This window comes from Sinohyriopsis cumingii, chromosome 6, assembly GCF_028554795.1.
Source record: "Sinohyriopsis cumingii isolate HCF-2022 chromosome 6, ASM2855479v2, whole genome shotgun sequence".
Classification (NCBI taxonomy): domain Eukaryota; kingdom Metazoa; phylum Mollusca; class Bivalvia; order Unionida; family Unionidae; genus Sinohyriopsis; species Sinohyriopsis cumingii.
In genome coordinates this window covers 120,217,771-120,240,951 of record NC_142966.1, presented here as the reverse complement: position 1 = coordinate 120,240,951, position 23,181 = coordinate 120,217,771, and the positions used below count along the sequence as shown (strand labels likewise).

At 34.0% G+C, this 23,181-nt stretch overlaps 2 protein-coding genes across 2 annotated transcripts in view; one reads left to right on the top strand and one right to left on the bottom strand.

The window, feature by feature from the left end:
- The window catches only part of LOC149797841 (ATPase family gene 2 protein homolog A-like), a 62,909-nt gene extending 49,443 nt beyond the window's left edge, over positions 1 to 13,466 (bottom strand). Inside the window, exons 1-5 of the mRNA XM_089962857.1 lie at positions 13,218 to 13,466; positions 5,516 to 5,789; positions 1,707 to 1,765; positions 726 to 1,331; positions 15 to 144 (exon numbers count right to left, since the gene is read on the bottom strand). Coding sequence (XP_089818983.1) covers positions 15 to 144; positions 726 to 1,331; positions 1,707 to 1,765; positions 5,516 to 5,789; positions 13,218 to 13,398 — 1,250 coding nt within the window. The 5' untranslated portion in view covers positions 13,399 to 13,466. The remainder of the gene's footprint in view (positions 1 to 14; positions 145 to 725; positions 1,332 to 1,706; positions 1,766 to 5,515; positions 5,790 to 13,217) is intronic.
- Positions 13,467 to 13,693: 227 nt separating this feature from the next.
- Positions 13,694 to 23,181, top strand: part of LOC149797840 (RNA-binding protein 26-like) — a 107,710-nt gene continuing 98,222 nt past the window's right edge. Inside the window, exons 1-3 of the mRNA XM_089962855.1 lie at positions 13,694 to 14,004; positions 16,221 to 16,339; positions 18,698 to 18,882. Coding sequence (XP_089818981.1) covers positions 13,946 to 14,004; positions 16,221 to 16,339; positions 18,698 to 18,882 — 363 coding nt within the window. The 5' untranslated portion in view covers positions 13,694 to 13,945. The remainder of the gene's footprint in view (positions 14,005 to 16,220; positions 16,340 to 18,697; positions 18,883 to 23,181) is intronic.

Sequence of the window (23,181 nt, the reverse complement as noted above, 5' to 3'; positions counted from 1 at the left end):
TGCACTATACTTACTTGCTCCATATTTCTGGTCCTGACAAAGTTACCACATTGACTGGCAGCTCATTAGCTACAGCTTTAGCCAGCATGGACTTTCCCGTCCCTGATGGACCAAACAGCAAGATGCCTCGAGGTTGAGAAAGGCCTTTTGAGGGATAAATATGCAATATGAATTAAATCTTTAAGCAAATGCAGTTGGAAATGGTGATAAATAAATTCAGTAATGTTCATGAATATTGGTGTAAGATATTCTCAATAAATTTTTTTAAGTAAAAGTGACTTCCATGCCTGTACTTTTACTTCTGACTTGGACTTTTTAATTAAAAAGATTGATATGAATCTTAATGATGATTCTGGTGATAGAAATAAAAGATGACTACTGTAATTTCTCTACATCTAAAAGAATAAAATTATCTTATGATCTGTGACCTTTAGTCTCAATGTACTGATATAAGGTTCTAAAGCTTAAGATGGTTAAAATACATGAAAACTATTTTGAAAAGGGTACTTCATAAATAATCATATAAACTTTATATACCTTTACTGAAATTCTGCTTATATAGAGTCTACAGCTTTTTGAGATCTTTACTGGCAATACAATTTCATTTTTAACTTTCCCAATGCTAGTTTATATTACACTATATACCATCTTCATGTTGTATGTTATTTTCTTTTACTCTCTAAGGCAAAGTGAATGTCAATGCTTTGCCCCACTCATTACTTAACCATATTCCTTGAAGAGATCTGGCCTTTGGAGAGGAAATTCCACCATCTCTCTTATTGCTTCAATCTGAGTCTTCAATCCTCCAATGCTGGAAAATGTCACCTTGTCCATCGGCACAGTTTCTTTCTGTTCAGAATGCTCTAGCCGTTTTATCAAAATTCTTGTCTCCAAATGAACCTTGTAAAACTGATGGCAATTTTTATACTGAGTCTTTTTCAACTGTGGTGTTTGAAAATTACTTACATTACATAACTCTATGGATGTATTTGCTGTTCTAGGACTTTCACAGATATCTTCAGCTTTGCTTGGAGTAGAAGTTTTATTAGCACTAACATTTAACAATGAGCTGTGACTCTGTATGACTAATTGATCACAAGATGACAGGTTTAAATTTGTACTGCTCAAGTCACAATCTTTACTATCATTCAAACTAAGGTCTGTGATGTTTTCAGTCAAAGAAAGTAAAGGACTCTCATTGCTACATCCACTGTCAACCAAGAAGTCATTGCACTCTGCAGTATGTTGTTGGATGTATGTCACATGCAGACAGCACGGCTGACCAAAGTAACTGATATTTAATTTATTGCCTGTACAAATAAATCTTCCGCCTGCAAAGGATAGTGAACAAAAAATTTAATTTTATACTGATTGCATGTTATTTACATACAGTCTGAATCAAAACACTTGGACCAAAGAATAATTATTGTAAAATATATTGGCTGCATGTTACACTCACAGAAAATTGTTTTCTGTTTTATGGAATGAATAATGACTGCAGATTAGTAATTTTGTATAAAATTGCTTCTCTGTCAACATTATAAAGTCATTTGCTTTCATAAAGTCTCATAATGGTTTAGTTATAAATTTATGACATGTTACAGCATTTTATTTTCATAAGAAAGAGAAAGTTTTTGCATATTATTCATATTGTTTCTTTAACTTTCACTGTGTATAATAACCACCAGTATGAAAAGTGTACTCACATAATTTATTCTTTAAATAATCAGTGAACTCTTTTTCCTCATGTCTTGGATTCCATTCCCTGAAAAATATGACATCATCATCATCATAATAATAATAATAATAATAATAATAATAATAATAAATAATGACTTTATTTAAAGAAGGTAACACAATTAGCTAAGAACTAATCTACCTTGAACCCTCAGTCAAAGGAATTTATTTATTTTAGCTGCATCTCTTAAGCCACTGGATATATTGGGTTTGGAAGAAGGAAATAGAGTGGGCATTTCTAATCTCACCTGGAATACTATAATAAAATTCCAGAGTATTGGAAACATTTTTTAAAATAATTCCTTATTTGGTTTGGGAATTTTATACTGTTTGGTAGACATGGATTGCAGGTGCAGAGTATTGCCAGGCAGGCTATACTGGAATAGTGATTGTAAATATTCAGGAGCATTGTTATTGGATATCCTGTACATTAATTTGGCTTTTCTCAAACAGATTTGGTCTTTAATAGGTAATATTTTAAACTTACCAGCTAAATCTTCCTTGCTTTCTTTCTGGATTGATATTAGCCCAAATGCTCTTTTTTTGAAGATGTGCCAGCTTTGCTATGTTTTTATCATCTGAATTACCCCATACTGTATTACAGTACTCTAAATTGGGTTGTATGTAACTGTTATAATATAGTTTTATGTGCTTTACAGGGAAAAAATGTCTTATCCTACTGAGAAGCCATAAACTTGAATTGACCTTTTTACTGATATGTTTGATATGTTCAGTCCATGATATATGAGTATCTACCAGAACACCAAGTAGTCTATCATGACAGTCCATTTGTACATTTTTATCTGTCCACGTCATATAGTTCATCACTATCAAGATTTGTCATTTTTGCCATGTTGACATAAGTAATATTTTAGTTTTACCAGCATTTACCACCATGCCATTGCATGTGTACCTGTTGTCCAGTTTGTTTATGGCATCATGTAAAGAAATTTCGAGTTCATGCTTTGTGTTTTGGATGTCTGACAATGTTATGTCATCTGCATAGATATCTGTAGATGAAATTGAGTCCCTTAGTAAACGTGGTAGGTCATTATAAAATAAATAGTAATGGATCTAGAATTGAGTCTTGTGGTACTCCATATCTAACTGTTCGAGGTTCATACAGAACATCATTTATATAAACACTTTGTGTTATCTCACTTAAGTATGAAGTAAACCTCTAATTGACAGCTTTCATCATGTTGGTAGATTTTCAGTTTCTTCAAAAGGATTTCATATCCACCATGTCAAATGCTTTCCTGAAATCTACAAATACAGATCATATTATACTACCTTGGACAAATGCTTGAAGCCATTTATCAGTTAATGAGATCAAGGCAGCCTCACATGAATGTTTCTGTCTAAAGCCTTATTGATTAGGGTGTAACAGCAAGTGTTTGGTTAAATATAACACGAATGAGTCATTGACATGTTTTCAATCAATTTTGACAAGTTTGGTAGTACTGAGATTGGTCGGTAGTTATCAGCATCATCCTTAGAATCAGACTTTTGAATAGGAGTTACTTTTGCAGTTTTCCTTATTTTTGTGACAGATGAGGTTGCAATACTTAAATTGATTATGAATGTTATGCTATCTAAAATAGCAGAGGCAGAAGATTTAATGATTCCTCAGCCAATGTGATCCAGTCCTGTAGCTTCATTGGTATCAAGTTCACTGAGACATTTTTTAACAAAGTTTTTTGATACTGGTTGAATAGAGAAACATACATCTTTAGAGATTTTGCTGCTGCAGAACTTTTTCAGTTCATTAAAGTTGTTTTCTATCACTGGTTCTTTTAATTTTGTGGTAATGTTGGTGAAAAAATCATTGAAAACATTTGCAATATCAAAGTCATCAGTAACTATGGTGTCATTTACCAGAAGTGAGTGAATTTGATTTGTCTGATCTTTGTGTGTTCCTCCAGTGAGTTCATTGACGACTTTCCCAATGGAGTTTGTGTTGCTCCTTTTGTTTTCAAGAAATGATAAAGTTATTTTAAAGCTAATTTAATCATACTTGTTATTTTATTTCTCCATACTTTATATTGTGCAAAGGTTTCCCATAGCCTTGAATTGGTCTCGTGTTTTCATAGCATCTATGATTTCAGTGGTAAGCCAATTAGGATGGATTTCATTCTTTACTTGATGTACTTTGAGTGATGCATGCTTAGAGACTACATCCATAAATAAGCCAGTCCACACCCTCAGAGCTTCATCTGTGTCATCCGAATTTTTGGATCATATTCCATGGAACTTTATATAGGGCATTGATAAATTTTTCTTCATTCAAATTTTTGAACGATCTGTAAGTGATCGTTTTGTGTGTATTTTTCTTATTTCTCTTGCATTTAACCTTTCTTGTCAAAAATGTAGGATAGTGGTCACTAAGACCAACATTCGGTACATTAAAAGAAGCCACATTGTCTGATAGGTTGGTATAAATGTGATAAATAAGAGTGTTTGATTCTTCTGTCACCCTTGTGGGCTCATTTAGCAGCTGGACTAGGCCTCATGATTCAATAAATTCCATCCAGTTGTTCCTTATTTGAGTATTGAGAAGGTCCTTATTTATATCACTGAGTATATGTTTCAGAAAGTTATCATCCCAAATTGCTTTGGAGGAAGGTGACCTATAAATTAAACCAACTAAGAATGATTTTTCATTATTTTGAGACATTTCCACCCATATACTCTCAATTTCATGTGATTCCAAGTCAAGTCAACATTCTGCATTTACATTTTCCCTAATGTATACAACAAGACCTCCCCTTGCTGTCTCTCTGTCCCTGTGTAATGGTTTATTGAAACATCACACAATGATGTAATTAATTCATAACTGGGCTTTTAAAAATAATTATTCCTGCTGTAAAATCATACACAAAGGACAATAATTTCTACGTATAACTGGTTCAAACAACTAACAATGATACAACACTAGTGGGCCAGTAAACATGCATGTAACCAGTCCAATCTTTGCACAACTGTTAATTCAGAAATCATGGCTTTTCATGAAAAATTATGCTATGATTAAATACAGATATAGCAAAGAAAAATAAACAAAATTCCTGACTGAATATAAGTGGATAAAAAGTGCAACATCAATGTGTAACAAGATTTGAAAAATGAGCATGGATTAGGTCTATTTATTTCTTCTACCTCTTCTTCATACCAAACCAAAATTCTGAACTGTTGTTGTTGTTGTTGTTGTAGGGTTTAATGCCATTTTTCAGCACAAGATAGGCTATACATGGCGGCCAGTATTAATGGTGGAGGAAGAGCCCGGGAAATCCCCGGAAAGAACCACCAACCCACGAGAAGCTACTGGCAAGCTTTCTCACATACCCATATTGGCTGAATCCGAGACTTGAACCTACACAGACAGAGGTGAGATGGCAGTGATCCGTAATGGAGAGCGCTTTAGACCACATGGCCACTCGGGGCCCCTTCTGAACTGTACCAACAGCAGAAACTTTTGTTTTCATATCAGACATGCTTTTTGACAATCACCTCTGACCACAGACCCCTGAATCCGTTGATTTTTTAATTATCTTATGTTCATATCAACCAAAATTATTCTGAACCATTTTTTTTTCTCACCCACAATGACCGTGACATTTGACCCTTTGAATCCCACATCAGTAAGCCTCCTCCATATCTAATGTGTAATCCCTCCACAGATCTTAAGTCATGAGATATGGCCAAGGTGAGAGTGGCACCAATGATACGAGTCTTATAGTCAGTGTGCAAAGAACTTAAGTAAATGTAACTAACACCTTACTCTGGACAAAAGTGAATCTCGGCAGCAAGCTGGTTTGAATTCTGTAATGGTTCTACAGTTACACGTTGACTGTCTCGATCTATGTCTAGTTTTACAAGGAGTTCCTCCTGTAGTCCGACACCAGTTGGTGAAACAGACTGTGATGGCCAGGCAATCTGAACTGTCCTTCCATCAACTACACATGCCCTCCCTATACTGAGATGGCATAACTGCATGGCACTGGGGTTAAGTAAAATCACCTCTTCTTTTATAGCTTTGGGTACTTGTATTTTATCTGGAAAACAAATCAGGTTCTAGATTATGAATATTTTAGATATGAGGAACCATCAAATATAGGTGGCAATACAGTACATTTAAACACTGAGGATGTATTAATATAGAGTATGTACCACAGGCAATGCTAACAGATCTTTCTTGCCTTTTACTATTGTCGTATATTTAATTAGTCAACCCTATTTGCCTCAGTAACATAGGCCATAATACATGTAGCCAAGTCAGCAGTTTCTACAATGCAACCCACACTTTCTGGACAAGTGGAGACCTAAATTTTTGAGAATTCAGATTGAGAGAGAAGAGTAAGAAATGCAAATTGAGAGAGAGAGAGAGAGAGAGAGAGAGAGAGAGATACAAATGCAGATGCAAAGAGGATAAATGGAAATGCAATACAAATTAAAAAGAATTAGAAACTGGCAGGTGGAGCACAGTCCCCCACTTTATATCCAAGTTAAGGTTTTGATGTTATCAGTAATATTAGGTTAACATCCCATTTTGGAAAAAGCAGTAGATAAATACCTTCTACACTTTGAGCAGATTACTAAAAGCTTGAAACGGCTAAGAGGTTATTAGACTTTACTGTAACAAAGTGTACTTATCGGCAAAGCTGGTCAAGTCTACACTTCACTGCTGGTACAACAGAGTGCTGATTAAGACATAGTTAATGAAAATATCTAGAAGAGTTGAGTTGGCACCTCAGGCATATCAATAAAACTTTAAGAACTGTACAAAGGAAACTGGGCAAATCCACATAAAACTTGCAAGGGAAAAATAACAACTTTTTGACAGCTCACATTAAAATAAAAGTTCAAGAATTGTATCCATAGTGATATCAAGAAATAAATAAAGTGGAAACTTCAGAAAATACTGCTTGGTCAGCTGATGATTATTCCCATAAAGTTTCCATTAATCTTCCTCTCAAGAGCTTCTTGTTAAAAAAAATGATGCCCCATATGAAATGTTTAGAAAAAACCCATCTGATCAGACTAATAAAAAGTCCTCATCTTTTCCTAATGTGCTCTTAAAGTGAAAAGGAAAGAGCACATCATTTCTAATTGCAACTCCAAATGCTCTTATTTCAAAGAGGTCAAAGCCATGGTCTTATATCGAAAGCAATACATTTATTGGGTCAAAAAAATCCCCAGTCTGATCACATTTTGGAGACTTATGAGCCATTCATGTCAGAAGGTTCTATACCACTTACTGGTGATTCTACTTAGCATATATCCCTATTATAATAGTATGAGTCAGAGGAACTTCTGAGTCTGTTGTTATCAGGTACTTTATCTTTGAGAAGTCTAATGCTTTTTTAAGTAGTAGAGTGTGGCTTTCTTAATGTTCCCTTCCACTGTGTAAATTTGGCATCAAATTAGTTTCCAGACTGGTAACTGCTGGAGCAGTAATTTCTTTATCTAAAGAAGGTATTAATTTATTACTAGAAATGGCCTCATTATAGATAAGGTCATGGTTAAATTACTAGTAACTGAAAAGCCTTGCTGGGATCATAAAGTTGATTCTATTGAAATTAAAATCCCTGATTTGTCTCCTGCTTGTGCAGTTACAAGACCTATGGCAAAACGAGCTCTTGAGAATGATGCTGATCCAAAAATTATTCCATAAATGACACATTTATAGGTTAGTATTTTTGTGAGGTCACTTTATCTCATGGCATTGATTAAATAAAATGTACTGATCATAGTGATATTGTTCTACTACTCATTCTCTCTATTGTAATCAGGGTCACGAATTACAATCACTCGTCGTCGAACAGGAAAAAGATTCAGAGAAATCCTGTTTATTTCTGAGGGTTATTAGTGAAACAAAGGTCAAACAAATCCCAGTTTGTTACTTGATCAAAAATGCAGTCCATAAGAGAAAATGGAGACCACCTGAGATGACAACCAAGTTATTGAGATAACTATCAAATTATTGTTCCATGGTCATATTGAAAGAAAATTCTTAGTCTAGCCCATTAAGGAGTCAATAAAACTTATCAAAAGATTTTTAATCATTTTTATTGTCTGAAACTAACAGTGATGTTTCTAAAACTGTACATCTTGCCACACTTGTCAACTGGTAGAAAAACTCAATGAGAAGATAGCTCAAGTTCATCTTCACCGGTTCCTTACCTAAGACCAAGTTGGGCGACCAATACTTGCCAACAATAATGTGCATATCCACAAGATTTCCAGAGCCAATCACTCTGAAAATAACTGAATCCTCTCAAGCAGAAATATTTAAAGAAAAAAATTCAATATTTGCTGGAGAATGATTTTGAAGAACCATGTATAAGTAACTGGAGTATTATTGTGCCTAAACCAGATAATACATTGACTAAATAAAGTCAACAGTGTTACCAAAATGGATAAATTTCCAGTACCAAAAATAGCTGACTATATTAAAACAACTGGAAATGCAATATATGTCACCAAGATTGACAATTTAAAAGGATAATGGCAAATTTCACTCAGGCCATTTACAACTCCAGGTGGGCTTTATTAATACAAAGTGATGTCATTTGGAATGACAAATTCTCTGGCAACATTCAAAAGTCTAATGAACATGTCACCATCTGGTTTAGATAAGTATGGTATGTACATAGATAACATCAACTATAACAATACCTGGGAAGATCACCTGGAAACCCTTCCGATATTCTTTGATTGACTAAGTGATCCAAATCTGATGATCAATTTAGGTAAGGTCAAATTAAACCTGACATGGCTATCTTAGAATTCCCAGTGTCTATTAGTAAAATGCAACTGATGCTATTTTTAGGAAGGCTGGGTAATGTTAGCAAGCTTGCTCAAATTCTTCCATAATTGTCGAACCTCTGACAAATCTGGTGAGTATGCAAGTTTCATTGGTCTGACAGAATCAGGATTCTTTTTACACATTAACAGCCACACTTAGGGTGCACCAATTTTTTCAGCACCAAAATTTCAGCCAATTATTTAAAATGTATCTTATTGCAAGTGATGTAAGGGTTGGTGGAGTAATGATTCATGAAGATAAAAATGGTTTGGATCATTCAGTGTGCCATTTTTCTAAAACACTATATTAGCACCAGAAACATTATTCCACAAGGGAGAAGGAATGTTTGGCTTTGATACCAACTTCGCAACATTTTGAAGTGTATATTAGTTCAGCTCCTTCTCCAATTCTTGTATTCAGTGATCACAATCCCCTTACTTCTTGGAAGGCTAAATGTGGAATTAGATGTAGTTAACTAATTCTGTCTTCATATTTAAAATTGTTACCTTTCACCAAACTTAATCCACCTGCCTTCTTATGAACTTCACAGAAGACAGCCTGTTATCAAATTTGCCTGTCTTGAATCCTTCTGATATTGAAATCTCTGTTTCTCAAGTTAAACTAGACCGTCCTTTAATTTCTTAAAACTGACTTGTGAATAAGTTGACTTGTTACCATGTAAGTAAATACTACATGTCTAATCATACTCACTATCATTTTTGTATCAAAATATAAATGTGATGTAAATGTTCTCAAGGTGTAGAGGCCTGGTAAAGATTATCAAAGTTAAAGCATGTCTATTTCTTTTAACATTATAAATAAGTTACCGTTACTAATTAGAGTAAATTAATATACACCTGTACTGTACTATTTTGTTTCAACTTGTAAATTTCATGTAAAGTACTGTAAATAGCCATTTATTTAATATACATAAACACATACACTGTTTGAACTAACTACCAGGCCAGTTTATCCTGTGAAACAAAAGATTATGTCCACAGAATACAGTGGGTTATGGGCAAGACTGCTGTAAAGATTCTACTCTTACGTCTTAGGCTACAGAAACACAATGAGCTTAAAATGTAAATTCCAGAAAGTATGTATGTATGTATGTATCTATGTATGTAGTACAAACATGGTTCCTGCAGTTATTCCAATAATGCCCCAGGGGTTGTGCAATTTCCAAAGTGGGTGGTGTTGAATACCATGCATTACTGTTTGACTGAAAACATTTGTTAATTCAGCTGCTTTGATTTGTCAAACAGTTAATGTATTACTCATGCTACAGTATTACTTGTGTACTATTTAAATTATTTGGACATATCATATTGGATATATATGGCTGTATAATTCTTGATAATTTAGGAAATTTTTTTTATTTTATTGGGAGGAGGTGATTATTAGAAATGGAGCTTCTATTAGAATAACTATATATATTGTCAACAAAATGCTATGTTCTCAAAATATAAACGTGAATCAAACAAAAATTGGGAAGAGTGCGTGTGGTTTGGATTTTTAATGTAGCTTTAAAAAAATTCAGTTGTATTGCTACGATGTATGCAGTGTGACAGTTTATAGTGATGTCTAGCATGAGGCATCATACTGCAGACATGTAGCATCATGTTCAACCCAGTCACATTATCCTGACACTAGGCCGATCAGTCCTAGCACTAACCTTTTTGCTGTGGTTTATTTATCTTTTCAGAATAGTTGAAAGGGTAAATTATATTTATAAAATTTCATACTTAATGTTTCAAACAGCATTCTACTTACTGACAAATATTTTCTTTTCAAAATTTCAGTGGGATATAATAAATGGTTAAGAAATCAATCATGATATTTATTAAAATAGGTCATAATATACTTTTTGACTTTCCTTCTAAAAGCGAGGGACTGTCCGAAATATCATAGAGATCATGTCTTGTACACACTCCCTTTCATTCTCACAATTCAACCCTATGCTCCCTAAAGAAAATAACAATGTCAATATCCTTTGGCTGTGCAAAATTTCATTAGGATGACAAAACAATTCATTTAACTCACAAACTATTTAGTTCTTTTTGTTATGTGTATACATATATATTTGTGCTTTTCATATAAAACTGTTTATGATATTGTATTTTGATGCTGTTCAGAAGACAGTTCTCTAATAACCCCATGCTTTTCTTTTTTACTGAATCCCCAAAATCATGTTTGCAATGCATCTGTTCAAGTCCAGGACTCATCATCCCGAAAGTTTGTAGAGAAACCTGGTATATATTTCAGGAATGTATTGTAATTTTCTTTGCGATTATCAATACTGACCACAACTCTTTGATAGTCATTTGGTTATAGGTATGCGTGTAATATGTCAGTCAAGGGACTGTGTTGACTTGAAGACCAATATGGCAGCACCCATTACATATATGGTATCATGATGTTTGCAACATGCTTTATATGGTATCACGGTACCAATTGTTTTTCCATATACCTCAATGCTAATGTTTTGTGAAACAATGCTAGATTGTCTATTTGATATAGACAAAACCTGGTACTCCATTGCATTTAAGAGAGAAAACTCGGCTGGAACTAGACAGGGGTAAGAGTTATCTAGTCACAACAGAGTTTCAGAAATGTGTACCACATTTTTTTAAAAATCATAAAAAATACAAAATATGATCTAGATATGAATTAACATCATCTCACATGTTGCCAAGAGGCTTAACAGAAAGTAGAACTCTTACATAATGCACCAGTCACAGCTAGTGTTGCTCTTTATTTCTGAATGCAATGTTCCCTACACCTTAAGCTCCAACCACCTGGACTTGCGATTGGAACCGTTATACCTTATGCATGGCCCAATGTCTAACACTTGTTGCTCATGCTTAGTCTTCATGCAACACGATAATTACAATGCAATAGCATGATATTATCTAAATGCTGTGATCAGTTGTGTGTAAAATGCAATATCAAATTGCCCATCTTAGCTCATATATTTTCAGCAAAACAGATTATTAAAAATATAAATAGTGATGTTTTCATCATAAAATAATTGCTCATGAAACTCCTTTTTTGAGAAACTACTGTCAAGGTTGTTTCAGACTGATAAAGCTATTTTATTTGTTAACAGTATATGCAGAAAGATCTGCTCGTGTTCAATGTATTTAAGTTTTATATATAAAAAAGATTTAAAAAATGATTAAAAAAAAGAAACTTAAATTTCTCTTGCCACTAAATGGATTATAGTACATTTGTTTTATGCTCTGAAATGTGGCAGTGTCATTATGTATAGTACAAGTCACATAGCTCATATATGCACTCTAAGTCACTTTTTGCAGCTATGGGTGTCATTCTGGAGAATTTGATTGCACATAACTTTAAATGGCATTTATTCACTTTACTTCGCACCCTGTCCATAAAATTCCATTTAAAATTATTGTATAAATTTCCTCAAAAAATGCTTAACAGCAAATTCAATGATAACATACTTTTACAAATTTAGACAGTCCAGCAAATGGGGTGATCCTGCTTATGCTGGTTTTTATCACGCTATGATGTTAGAGGGAAGGTATCTGTGGTTGGGAAGATGTTGTACAACAATATAAACAGACACACAATTATGTTGTCATTTATACACAATGCCTTGGAAAACACCAGCAAGGAAAAAAACACAACACACAAGTCCAATAAATTGGAGGCAATTATGTAACTTCATATTCATCATCTGTATGGTATGTCATGTCTTTTATTTCAATTCATACATAATACCTATTTTTCCCATACAAACACGTGCTGTCATACATGTTGTTGTTGTTGGGTTTAACGCCATTTTTCAGCACATGATAGGCTATGCATGGTGGCCAGTATTAATGGTGGAGGAAGAACCCGGAAAAACCATAGGAAGAACCACCGACCCACGAGAAGCTACTGGCAAGCTTTCTCACATACCCACATTGACCGATTCCTAGACTCGAACCCATGCAGAGGTGAGATGGCAGTGATCCGTAACGGAGAGCACTTTAGACCACTCGGGGCCCCCCCCCCAGACGAACAGTGTTAAAGAGAAAACCATAGCAAAAGGTTTCCATGTCTTGAATACCATTTTCTTGCTTTTTTTCATGCATTGTTAAGTATTAATACTGCGACTTTTGAAACAATGAAGGTCAAATATTTTCTCATTGTTTGACCAGTTTCCGTACATTAAATGTTCCTTCCATAAAAGTCTATGGAAGCAACATTCATGTGGTTATCTCTTCATACCACAATTTTGTGTGACTAACTCATTTGCCCCCCCCCCCCCAAAAAAATGCCTTTAAACAATTACTATAATTATAATATTTAAAAAAAATCTATATTTGGTCTAAATTAAAAAATATATATAATTTTACAAACATAAAAATCTGAATGACAAATTTGGTTTTTATGTCTCTACGAATAAACAAACGGTGGGTATGGTGTCACATTTTGACACAATAATTGTAAAACTATTATTTTGACGTTATTACACGTGTCCAAATTTTGACCGAGTTATCGGTGGTATTTCGTTTTCCCTACATACAGACTCCATACTGATGTACATTTCATCAACGTCTGTAGACAAAAGGGTGTGGAATTTTATTTCTTATAAATGATTTTTTTTTCCACATTACTAATAGCCGTTATAAAGTAAACGTCAACCAAAGTAATTGTGTTTCACCTAGGTCATTTACAAGGGAGACAACTCCATGCAAAACATTGTTCAGGACGAATCCATGTGTTGCAGTAGAAATATCGCAGCATACTTCCTTGTGTTGTAATAAATCCTTCCCATGAATTATACGTTTACAAATCAAACATTCGTTCCATTCTGGTCGAATAGCTCTCGATCTGGGAGGCATGTTTTTTTATGCAGACAGAGGGTAAAAAATTACCGTCGGCTGCAGTGTTTTTACTACCAAAATATACACGTGCTTGATAATCTCATTGTAATCTCGCGAGATTACTATTTATTTCCTTTTGTTTTTGGGCTAGATGACAATTATGGAGAATAAAATTTTAATTAGGAATACCATGGATTTGATTGTTATATGATATTATTTCATAACATGCATAACTAGATTTTACTTTATTCAAATTAGTTCGAAGTTGTACACCGCAGGCAGAGAACCCACGTGACATAAATTCGAGAATTGACGTCCATATTTAGCCCAGTTATAACACATATGTATTATGATAAAGAAGTGAAAGTTTGGAAAGACTGCGACAATTTAGATGCTTAGCTGTATATGTATTTTCAATTCCAACATAAGCACATCGTGATTGAATAATTTGTAATGTGTAATAATGTATAAGCAACAGTTTCCATGCAAGAAACACTGCAGGGATCGATAACAGTATGCAATAACACTGGCCGACGTCGATATATGAACAACATTTTATGACAAAATGATTATTGAGAATTTTGAAGCTTTGAAGAAGTGGCTTACCAAGACGCTAACGCCAGTGTAAGTGGAAAAATGGTAGACCGGATTAATTCTGGGGACTCCCAACCTGCTACAAAATATGATGCATTAATAATATTGATAAAATAAGGACTTTGTATAGCGCCTAATTTTCAGAAGCTTTAAGCGCTTTACAAGATTAGACAACACCTATTACATAAAAACATATCTAATGATATGATTAACAAAAACAAACACCATGAAATTAGAAAACATAAAAAACATGCTGAAAATATTTAAGGTAGGAAACATTATTAGGTCTTTAAGTTTGTTCATGGAGTCGAAATAAGTGAGTTTTAAGAGCACTCTTGAAATGGGATCAGAGTATCTTTGTGCCTAAGTTCAGTGGGCAATTCATTCCACGTTGCTGGGCCTTGGTATGCAAAAGAACGTCCATATGACTTTGTTTTCATAGTGGGAATAATGAGTATATGATTGTCTAAAGAGGAGTGTAAGTATCTTGCTGGTGTGTACACATGGGTGAGGTTGGATAGGTATGTTTTGACTGGAGTCCGTCAGTGAAACGTAGCATAGAGAAGAAATTTTGTGTTTGATTCTGGATCGAATGGATAGCCAGTGTAGGGTACAGAGCAGCGGGGAGGTGTGCTCTGATCGTGGTACTCTAAGTATGATCTGAGCCGATGTGTTTTGAAGTTTCTGGAGTAGATATTGAGATGAACCAGACAGATTTGAGTTAAAATGGTCCAGTCTTGAACACACAAGTGGTTTAGTGACATCAAATGAAAGATATTTGCAAATGAAGCTGAATTAAACCAACCGACTTTCCTTTTATTATTTTCTGTTAATATATTTTACAGCCACTAGGAATTTAAAAATATATAAGAGAAGTCGTGAGAACAACTTGTTACCCTCATTAATATATGATATTGTAGGATTAAACTTTGTATATATTTTACATTTGAGTAATTAGATTGTCCTCCTTGTACACTACTTTGGAAACAAACAGTGTTCTTGTTGAAGATTGCAAACTTTTATACATTCTGTCAATGATCATGGACCTCTTTGCTCTCAATTTGTGTCCAAGCTAATCAGAATCAAAATCACATTTTTTATCAGCCAATTATATAGATCATATGCTTCTTTAGCATTGAGGGCTGTCTATTCAGTAAGCCTGGAATTAACTCATTTGGAACAAGGGTACAGCCGAAAAAAGATCCATGTGTCAAATATTTCATTGAGTATTTGGCGGAAAACTGAGGAACCATCAAAATTCCCATTAACTTATATCATTTTTTTTGTTGAGTTTAGAACCCTGATGGTGGCACTAGAAATCTTAAGTGTTAAATTTAAGACTGTAACACTTCTCAGTTGCTGGCAAATGTTCATTTGCTACAAGCCATGTCCATAAATTCAGATATTTTGTTTCATGTCAGATTTGTATTTGAGGATCTTGTGGGCAAGCAACTGGATGGTAACAGAAGATTTCTAAATCATGATTACTGTCAGGGAATATGCATAGCTACAAGTTCATTATACTGATTTGGATTGTAAAGTGTGAATGGGCTTTTTGGAATCCAGACATTTTGATTTGGTTTGTTAGACATAATATTGTTATTTAGGTCATATCCACAGCTGGGGATTAGTATGAATACTTGGGTGTTATTCTTGATTCACCATACTTGAATTTACTCTTGCACTGTAGCTAACAGCATTTATTCATTGTTGGAAGCAATTCCAGTTGCATAGATATTTTGTTAAATTTAACTTTATGTATATGTTGTCACTTTTCCAGAGCTAGAGAACCTTTTACACAGACTAGTGGATAGAGCATCCGACTCGGATGCAGGAGGTCATGGGTTCGAACCCTGTCCAATTCATACCAAAGACTTATAAAAGTGGTATTGCAGCTTCCTCACTTGGTGCTCAGCATTAAGAGGTTAATGTTAGGACTGGTTGGCCTGGTGTCAGGATAATGTGACTGGCTGTGACATGATGCTACATGTCTGTGGCATGTTGCCTCGGTGCTCGACATCACTATAAACTACCACAGTGCAGTCATCATAGTGGTATGACTGAAAAATTGTTAAAGCTGTGTTAAGAATCCAAATCACACACACATTTAAATGTAACTACCCTACCAGCCATAAAAACACTAATACTTAGTTTTCATTCAGTAATTGAATTACTATTTAATAACTTTTCCTTTATATTATTTTTTTATTTGTAAATAAATGATTGTCATGTTTGATTTCTTGCAGCTGCGAAGCAGACCCAGCAGCCCTGGCTAAATATGTTGTTGCCTTGGTCAAGAAAGACAAACCACTTCCTGAGCTAAGAGAGTTTTGTATGGATCAGCTCGATGTTTTCTTGCAGAGTAGTGAGTGTTTATATTTTGGGATAAGTATCACAATGTACAACTGATTTAAAAAATAGCTCATGAATACCATTAAAAAAAATGCAATTTTTTTTGTAGCCCAGCTTAGATTATTATTATTCCAGGGAAGTCACTTCAATAGAAACTTTGTTTTCTTACTACCTTTTTTATCTTCTTTTATCAGTGTATAATAATTATTGTCTCATGTGAAATAATTTATGATCAGTTGAAAAACTGTTGGACATTTTACAATGTTATGTAGTTCTGTGTGCTATATGAATCTTGTTAACCCATCTACTTGATTGGAAATACTGTCACCTAATTGAAACTTCCCTTTAGAAGTTTCTGGGGTCAGACAAGGTCACATATTTATATACCATTGTATATAACATATAATCAAAAACAAAAGCCAACAAATAATACAAATTAAATATACATGACATAATCCATATCCAGCTTTATGTTAAAAAATACAGCATTAAATTGTCCATTTTTTGCGCAAAGACCTATTAATTCATGACTGCAATTCAGTGAAAAATTCAGTTTGGCGGATCTAAAACATTATCACCCCAACAATGCACAGCATTAAAATGATGAAGTCGGAACATTAAGATTTGTTCACTTTGAATAGTATCCATTCTGCTTATCATAGAGAGTGCAAACAAAATGTTTTCGTTTTTAAATAAACTTTTGGGATTGAATAAGAATTTATATGATTGTGAAGAAAGTTGAAGGTTGAAACTGTTCTTGAATCATTTTATTAGAAAACCATTCCTTCTGTCCTTTGTAATTTCAGAGCACTTATTAGACCTTTAAAACTGAGATCCTGGACCCTCATGCTCAATGAAATGAATTTTTAAAAAAATTTGGGTCCAGATCAGAAAAGAGATTCTGGTAGTGAGCATAAAATTATGGTAAACTGCTAAAAGTTTACTAAACAGATCTTGCGTTGTCCATTGCAGGAATAAAAAGAATTTGCAAATATCCAGACTTTTCTTGTTTATTTGCTTTTTTGGTAGCAAAGGTGATTGATCCATATTGATCCAATTTGATCTATGTCATTGTGGAACATAATGGCTAGTAATGATAAATTAAAAAGTATCATTTTCAGCTTCATTTGCCATATGTCTTCTGTACATGGGTTTGAATTCTTCATGTCTGAGTAACCATTGACTTCAACAATTTATTTTGGACATTTTATCATTTTTCAAGCTGCTTTGAAACAATTGATTGTTTTGTGCATCTTGGCAGGGAGCACTCTTTCGATTAATCAGATTGGGATGCACTCAGTTCAGTTTAAAATCATTTATAACAGCCTTTTATTTCTATTTTTGGGGATCTCTTTTATATTCTTTCTAGGTACAATGGAGGCAACTTTGTTGTACCAAACATGAATGGTCAGGCTCGGTGGTGTAATGGTGCAGCCTAAAGTGAGCAAACTATTTGACTGTAATTTTTGATTGCTTTAATGTTTTTGAATTTGATCATTTTTAATTTCTGTTCAAGCATATAATTTCTTTAACCAGTAAGGCTTTTTTCTTGTTTAACCTGATTGGAAAAATATCCATTGTTCAGAGTTTTATACAACTGAGTGGAAAAACATTCGTTGTTCAGTGTTACAGCTGAGTAGAAAACTATTCATTGTTCAGAGTTTTATACAACTGAGAAGCTATGGCTAATAATTGATGGTCAACAGGTTGCACAGTCATAAAATATTGGACATTTCAGGGGCCACACGTTTTGAGTAAATCACTCAAAATTTTGACCAAAAGGTTTAAATGGCAAGTAAATTTTGCAGAACAGTCACTGGTTTGCACAAAAAACCCCAACAAGACAAGGCTCAAGCTCACTGATATCGAACTCAGGGGCTTGTATCATTGCTTACAGTTTACCTATCATCCATAGTACTATAAAAAAAACTACGAGGAAGGACACTTCTCATGCATCCTATGTAAGAATCAATGCTGAGTTTTCAAGCTACATTTAAGGTAGCGTAATATGGTGACCAAACATATGCAAATGGCGATTTTGTTTTTAAGTTGGTAGCCACTATGTGACAAATAAATTAGTCCTACTTGGAGCCCTGCACTTTAGACTTTCATTTGTAGGTCCTGGAGATGCTGGCAGCTCTCACAGTTGCTTTATACTTGTATAGCTTAAGAAAAGATTTGTTAATATCACTTCTTTTTATAATATTCTAAATAAATATTCTTCCTTTTTTTAATTTATTTTGCTTATATCAAATTGTTGTTTATATTGTAGTAGATTAATAGTAAAACTATTATATTTATCTTAAGTGTAAGAAAACAGATTTGTGTTACAAGATTGTATGGTTGGCCCCAATTTTTTTTGCATTTACAGAAACAAAAGATTTTGTGGAATTGTTGTTTGAAGCTCTAGAAAGCAAGAATTACATTGTGGAGTTTGCCCAGACAAGTGTACCCCCAGTTGTTCCGCTGAATGAAATTATTGCCCCTATTCAGGTGTCTGTCATCCCAGTTACAGAGCCTGTAGGCAAGACATCAGATACTGTGCAGGAAAAGGAGGTATGTACAGTAATGGCTGTTGTACTTAAATTTTCCTGGGGCAAGGGTAACATGCTTTAATTTTTGTCATTAATCCTTTCATAACCATGTAACTTTGGGAGCATAGAGTCCTCAACACTAAGTAACTTTGGTGTTGTAAAGCAATGACTTGTAGATTTTGAAATAACTTAACTTTGCCAATTTTAAAGATATCTGGCTGGATTAGGTGTAAAAATCAAAGTTAAAAATCAAATTTTATGGCTAATTAACTTACAACTGTTAAAATACAGGTGCAAACAGGTAACACAACAGGTAAAATACAAGTAATTATCAACTTACCTCTTAGAAAACTTAGAAAGTTCCCAAAACTTTTTCAGTTGACCCGAGATGATTTCATGAATAATTCCAGTAGCAACACAAGTCTTTCTTTCAGGTATTTAACAGGTAGAAGCTTGTCAGATTCTAGTTAAAGTTAATTGGGAGTAAAACAATAAATTTCACAAAGCTGTTTTTCTTTTTATCATCAACTAAAATAAAACTAATAACAGACAGACAATGTTTCCAAAAACTTCATCTGAATAGAATATTTGAAAATATTCCAAAGCTCTTTTGGAGCCATCTAACACTCGGGTGGTTCCAACTCTCTCAGAAAACTGAAACAAATCTTTTTGGTTTTCCAACTTCAACCAAACAAAATCATGAGCGTACACTTCCTCTAGTTCAAAACCTTCAAAGTCCTCTTCATCATCATCACTGTCACCCACAAGCGCATTCCATTGCCTCTCCAGGTGCCTTCTCTCATTTTCATCCAACTTGGTCGAAATCCTCTGATAATTCTAAATCTGACACTTTACTCTCATGTGATCTTTCTTTGAACTCCGCCATTTTGGATAAAAATTTCACCATTCGGAAGAGTCGTTAAAAGTGCCTACTTTGTTCGATATTTATAGTTGTATACAAGCTAAACTCATGAGATAATCCAAATATAATATCTACATTACAAGTAGGAAGTTATTAGAGGTACCCCAAAATTTGTATAGACTGTACTATAACGTTAGAGAAGAACACTGCCCCAGACCAGTAAAGCGGTCCATAGTGTTTGGGGACTTACTTCCCCAGGACCAGTAAACCGGTTCATAGTGTTGAAAGGGTTAGTGCATCCTACTTGAACCTTAGCTTCCTGTATGATGTTTTCAGTTTGTGGAATCCATTTAAATAGGTAGCAATCTCTACCCTTCCCACCCCATCTCAAGTAGATCCAAATGGATTAGTTCTAAGATAACTATGTCCAATTGCTTTGGATAATAATGTCTTTGTGGAATGAATAAATTAGGGTACAAATTAAATGATCCTTGTAACAAGATGCCTTTGATAATCTTGGTGAGTAACACATTTCCATGAGTAACCAAAATGACATAAGTACTTTTAATCTCTGGCATTATATACAACTGCAAGCAACATGTAAAGATCATAAAGAAATGGGGGTTTGGGAGTAAACCCCCAGTGGTCATACTGAAGGTGGCAGAAAGTAACTGATTGATGTGGCAGATTTAGGCAGGTAAATTACTCAGCTAATCATGCTTAGGAAATAACCTTTAATCTATTGCATCTCATTTTGCTGCAAGAGACAGAACAAAAAGCATTACCTGAATTGGTTACTTTTTTCTCAATTGATTTGCCATCTGGTAAATTGCATTGAAAGAAAGTTTAGAAAAAAAAATAAAGTATGGCTTTTAGTTTTACTTTGCATCATAATTTTGTACTAAAATATTCATTTTACCTCATATGTAAGTGTATGACATGTGGGTAATTGTATGACTTATAAGAGTGTCACAGACTAATAAAATTTCATCCAGATTGTCAAATTTACTAGCATTACAATTGGAGAACAAGCAGAAGAGATCAGATCTGGAAAGGCAACAGAACTTTTCCTTTTTTTCTCAATATTTTTATTCTGTAATAAATTCAGATGCAAAAACTCAGTTTTACTGAGTTTCTTTGCTCTGTTTCCAGGAATGCAGTAGAATTTCTTTGCATACTATGTTTTGTCTCAAAATTAGTTAATTTTCTTTCTGAATGGTTTAATTCTGTGTTTTGTTTTCGTTCATTTTGGTACATAGCTGTGTATATTTCATACTTAACCAAAACTGCTATAGTGCAATTTATACATAGGATAAATAAATATTACCATAGTTAATTTTGTAATTCACATGCTAATACATGCACATGTATATATTGATATTTTGTTCGCTATATAGGTTCTAATTATATGAAACCAATGCCATATTTTATCAAGTACATTGAAAAAAGAATAAAATGCATTACAATATTTGGGGGTATATTTTTCCATCTTCGCCCTGTTAAATTTTGACCTTGACGAATTGTGATCTTATGTATATTTGATTTATAATGTGTGTCTACATAGGTATCTTTAGTCCATGATTGTAAGTTGTAAACAAAGTGTGTACATAGCAAGAGTTTTAAGTTTACAGTTAGACTAGGTGTTTCCATTGGAAATCTTTACATTCTGTTACATTTTAGGTCAGCAAAAATATATACAAATAGGAATTTGATAAACATAATTCATCCCTGTTCTATATCAGTCTCTGGGAATCCAGGATCAAAATTTTGTGTTATTTAAAAATATTCATTACTAAAGTGCTCACTGACTTTGTATTAAAACATTTCTTTGGAAATAATGTGAATTCAATTAAGGACCTTATGGATTAAATTGTGTTACATCTGAACATTCAAGACCATTTTAATTCATTTAGAACATTGTATAGTTTTTGACTTGTTATTGGTCGTTTGAGAATTATTTAGGATTTAATTCACAATACTTTAATTGTTTATTGAATCTTCAGTTTGTCTTGTAGAGAAATAAATAACATTATTTTACATAAATTGGTTTTTTGTTATTGCTTCTTTCTGTTGCATGTTCTAACACTTAGAGTTATAAAAATATTCTCAGAAACCAAATTTCATTCCACCTTCATAGCTGCCAACCCTCACGAATTTGGTGTGAATTGCACGACTTTTTCAGCGATTCACAGATTCACGCTGTAAGCCAAAAATTCATGAAATGTCCAATCCTCAATTATTTTAAATCATTAATAAAAAAAACGATTTCCCGTTAAGCGCTAATCGTGATATTCGCAGTTGCCGAAACGGTCCGGTACTGCTGGTTACGATATTAATAGATTTACAACCGATCAGTACATTTGGCCCGGTAGCAAGTATCTTAGCCTATTTTAATCTATATGTATAAGAGTAGTTTTACAAATGCTTTTGAGAGAAACTGGGGCCTAACCGGAAATTTGCTCCACGCATGCGTCAAAACACTGATTTGCGTTACTGTTCAGCATGCATGTAAGATCTTGAAAATGTCTTCACCACCAAGGAAAAATAAATGTATTACTCAAAAAGTGAAGTTTAATTTGGAATATATCAAAAATTGGCCGTGCATTCTGCCATTAAACATTGATATTCATTCACGCTTTTTGCACTCGGTGTGCCATCGCAGAGACGATGTGAGGAAGAATGTCAGCTGCAAAAAACACGTAGAAGTTGGGAAAATTAAGAATTTGCAGATTTCAGCTCTGGAATATTTTAAACCATTGGCGGAAGACCTGCAGGCTACCAGCGCTGAAGCATTATTTATGAGTTTTCTTGTCGAACACAATCTACCTTTTTCAGCTGGAGACCATGCTAAACATTTGTTCTGACAAATGTTCCCGGACTCGAAAATCGCTTCCAAATTTTCCTGTGGAAGAACCAAAAATGCTGCAGCTCCTATGCATTCCTCACAGCAACAGTGACAGCGAAAGAGTATTTTCTTTAGTGAGGAAAAATAAGACAGACTTTAGGGCCTCCTTAGCTGCAGAAAATTTGTCAGCAATTTTAGTCCCCAAGATTTACTAGCAGGCAAGAAGTCGGAACTGTTTAGAATACAAATTTACGATCAAGCAGTTGAGGAAGTTCAAGTCTGCCACAGTATCATGTCTTGATAAATAAATACTTCTGCATATATGTAGTGTTTCATTTTTTTTTTTTTGCGAACTTGATATAGTATAGTATTGACGGTCGGATTGGATGGAGTTATTGTCATGGTATTTTTCACGAATTCATGTCCAAATTCACGACTATGTATCCCTATTTTCACTAATTGTGAGCCTGGAAGGTTGGCAGCTATGCGCCTTTTGTCTTCATTGTCTAGATGCAGCAACACATCAGTCTTGAGAATAAAACAATGCTTTATGTTCCCAAATCACCATGGTGACTTTTTATAAAAATGATAAGAAATAATATATTTGGTAGCTA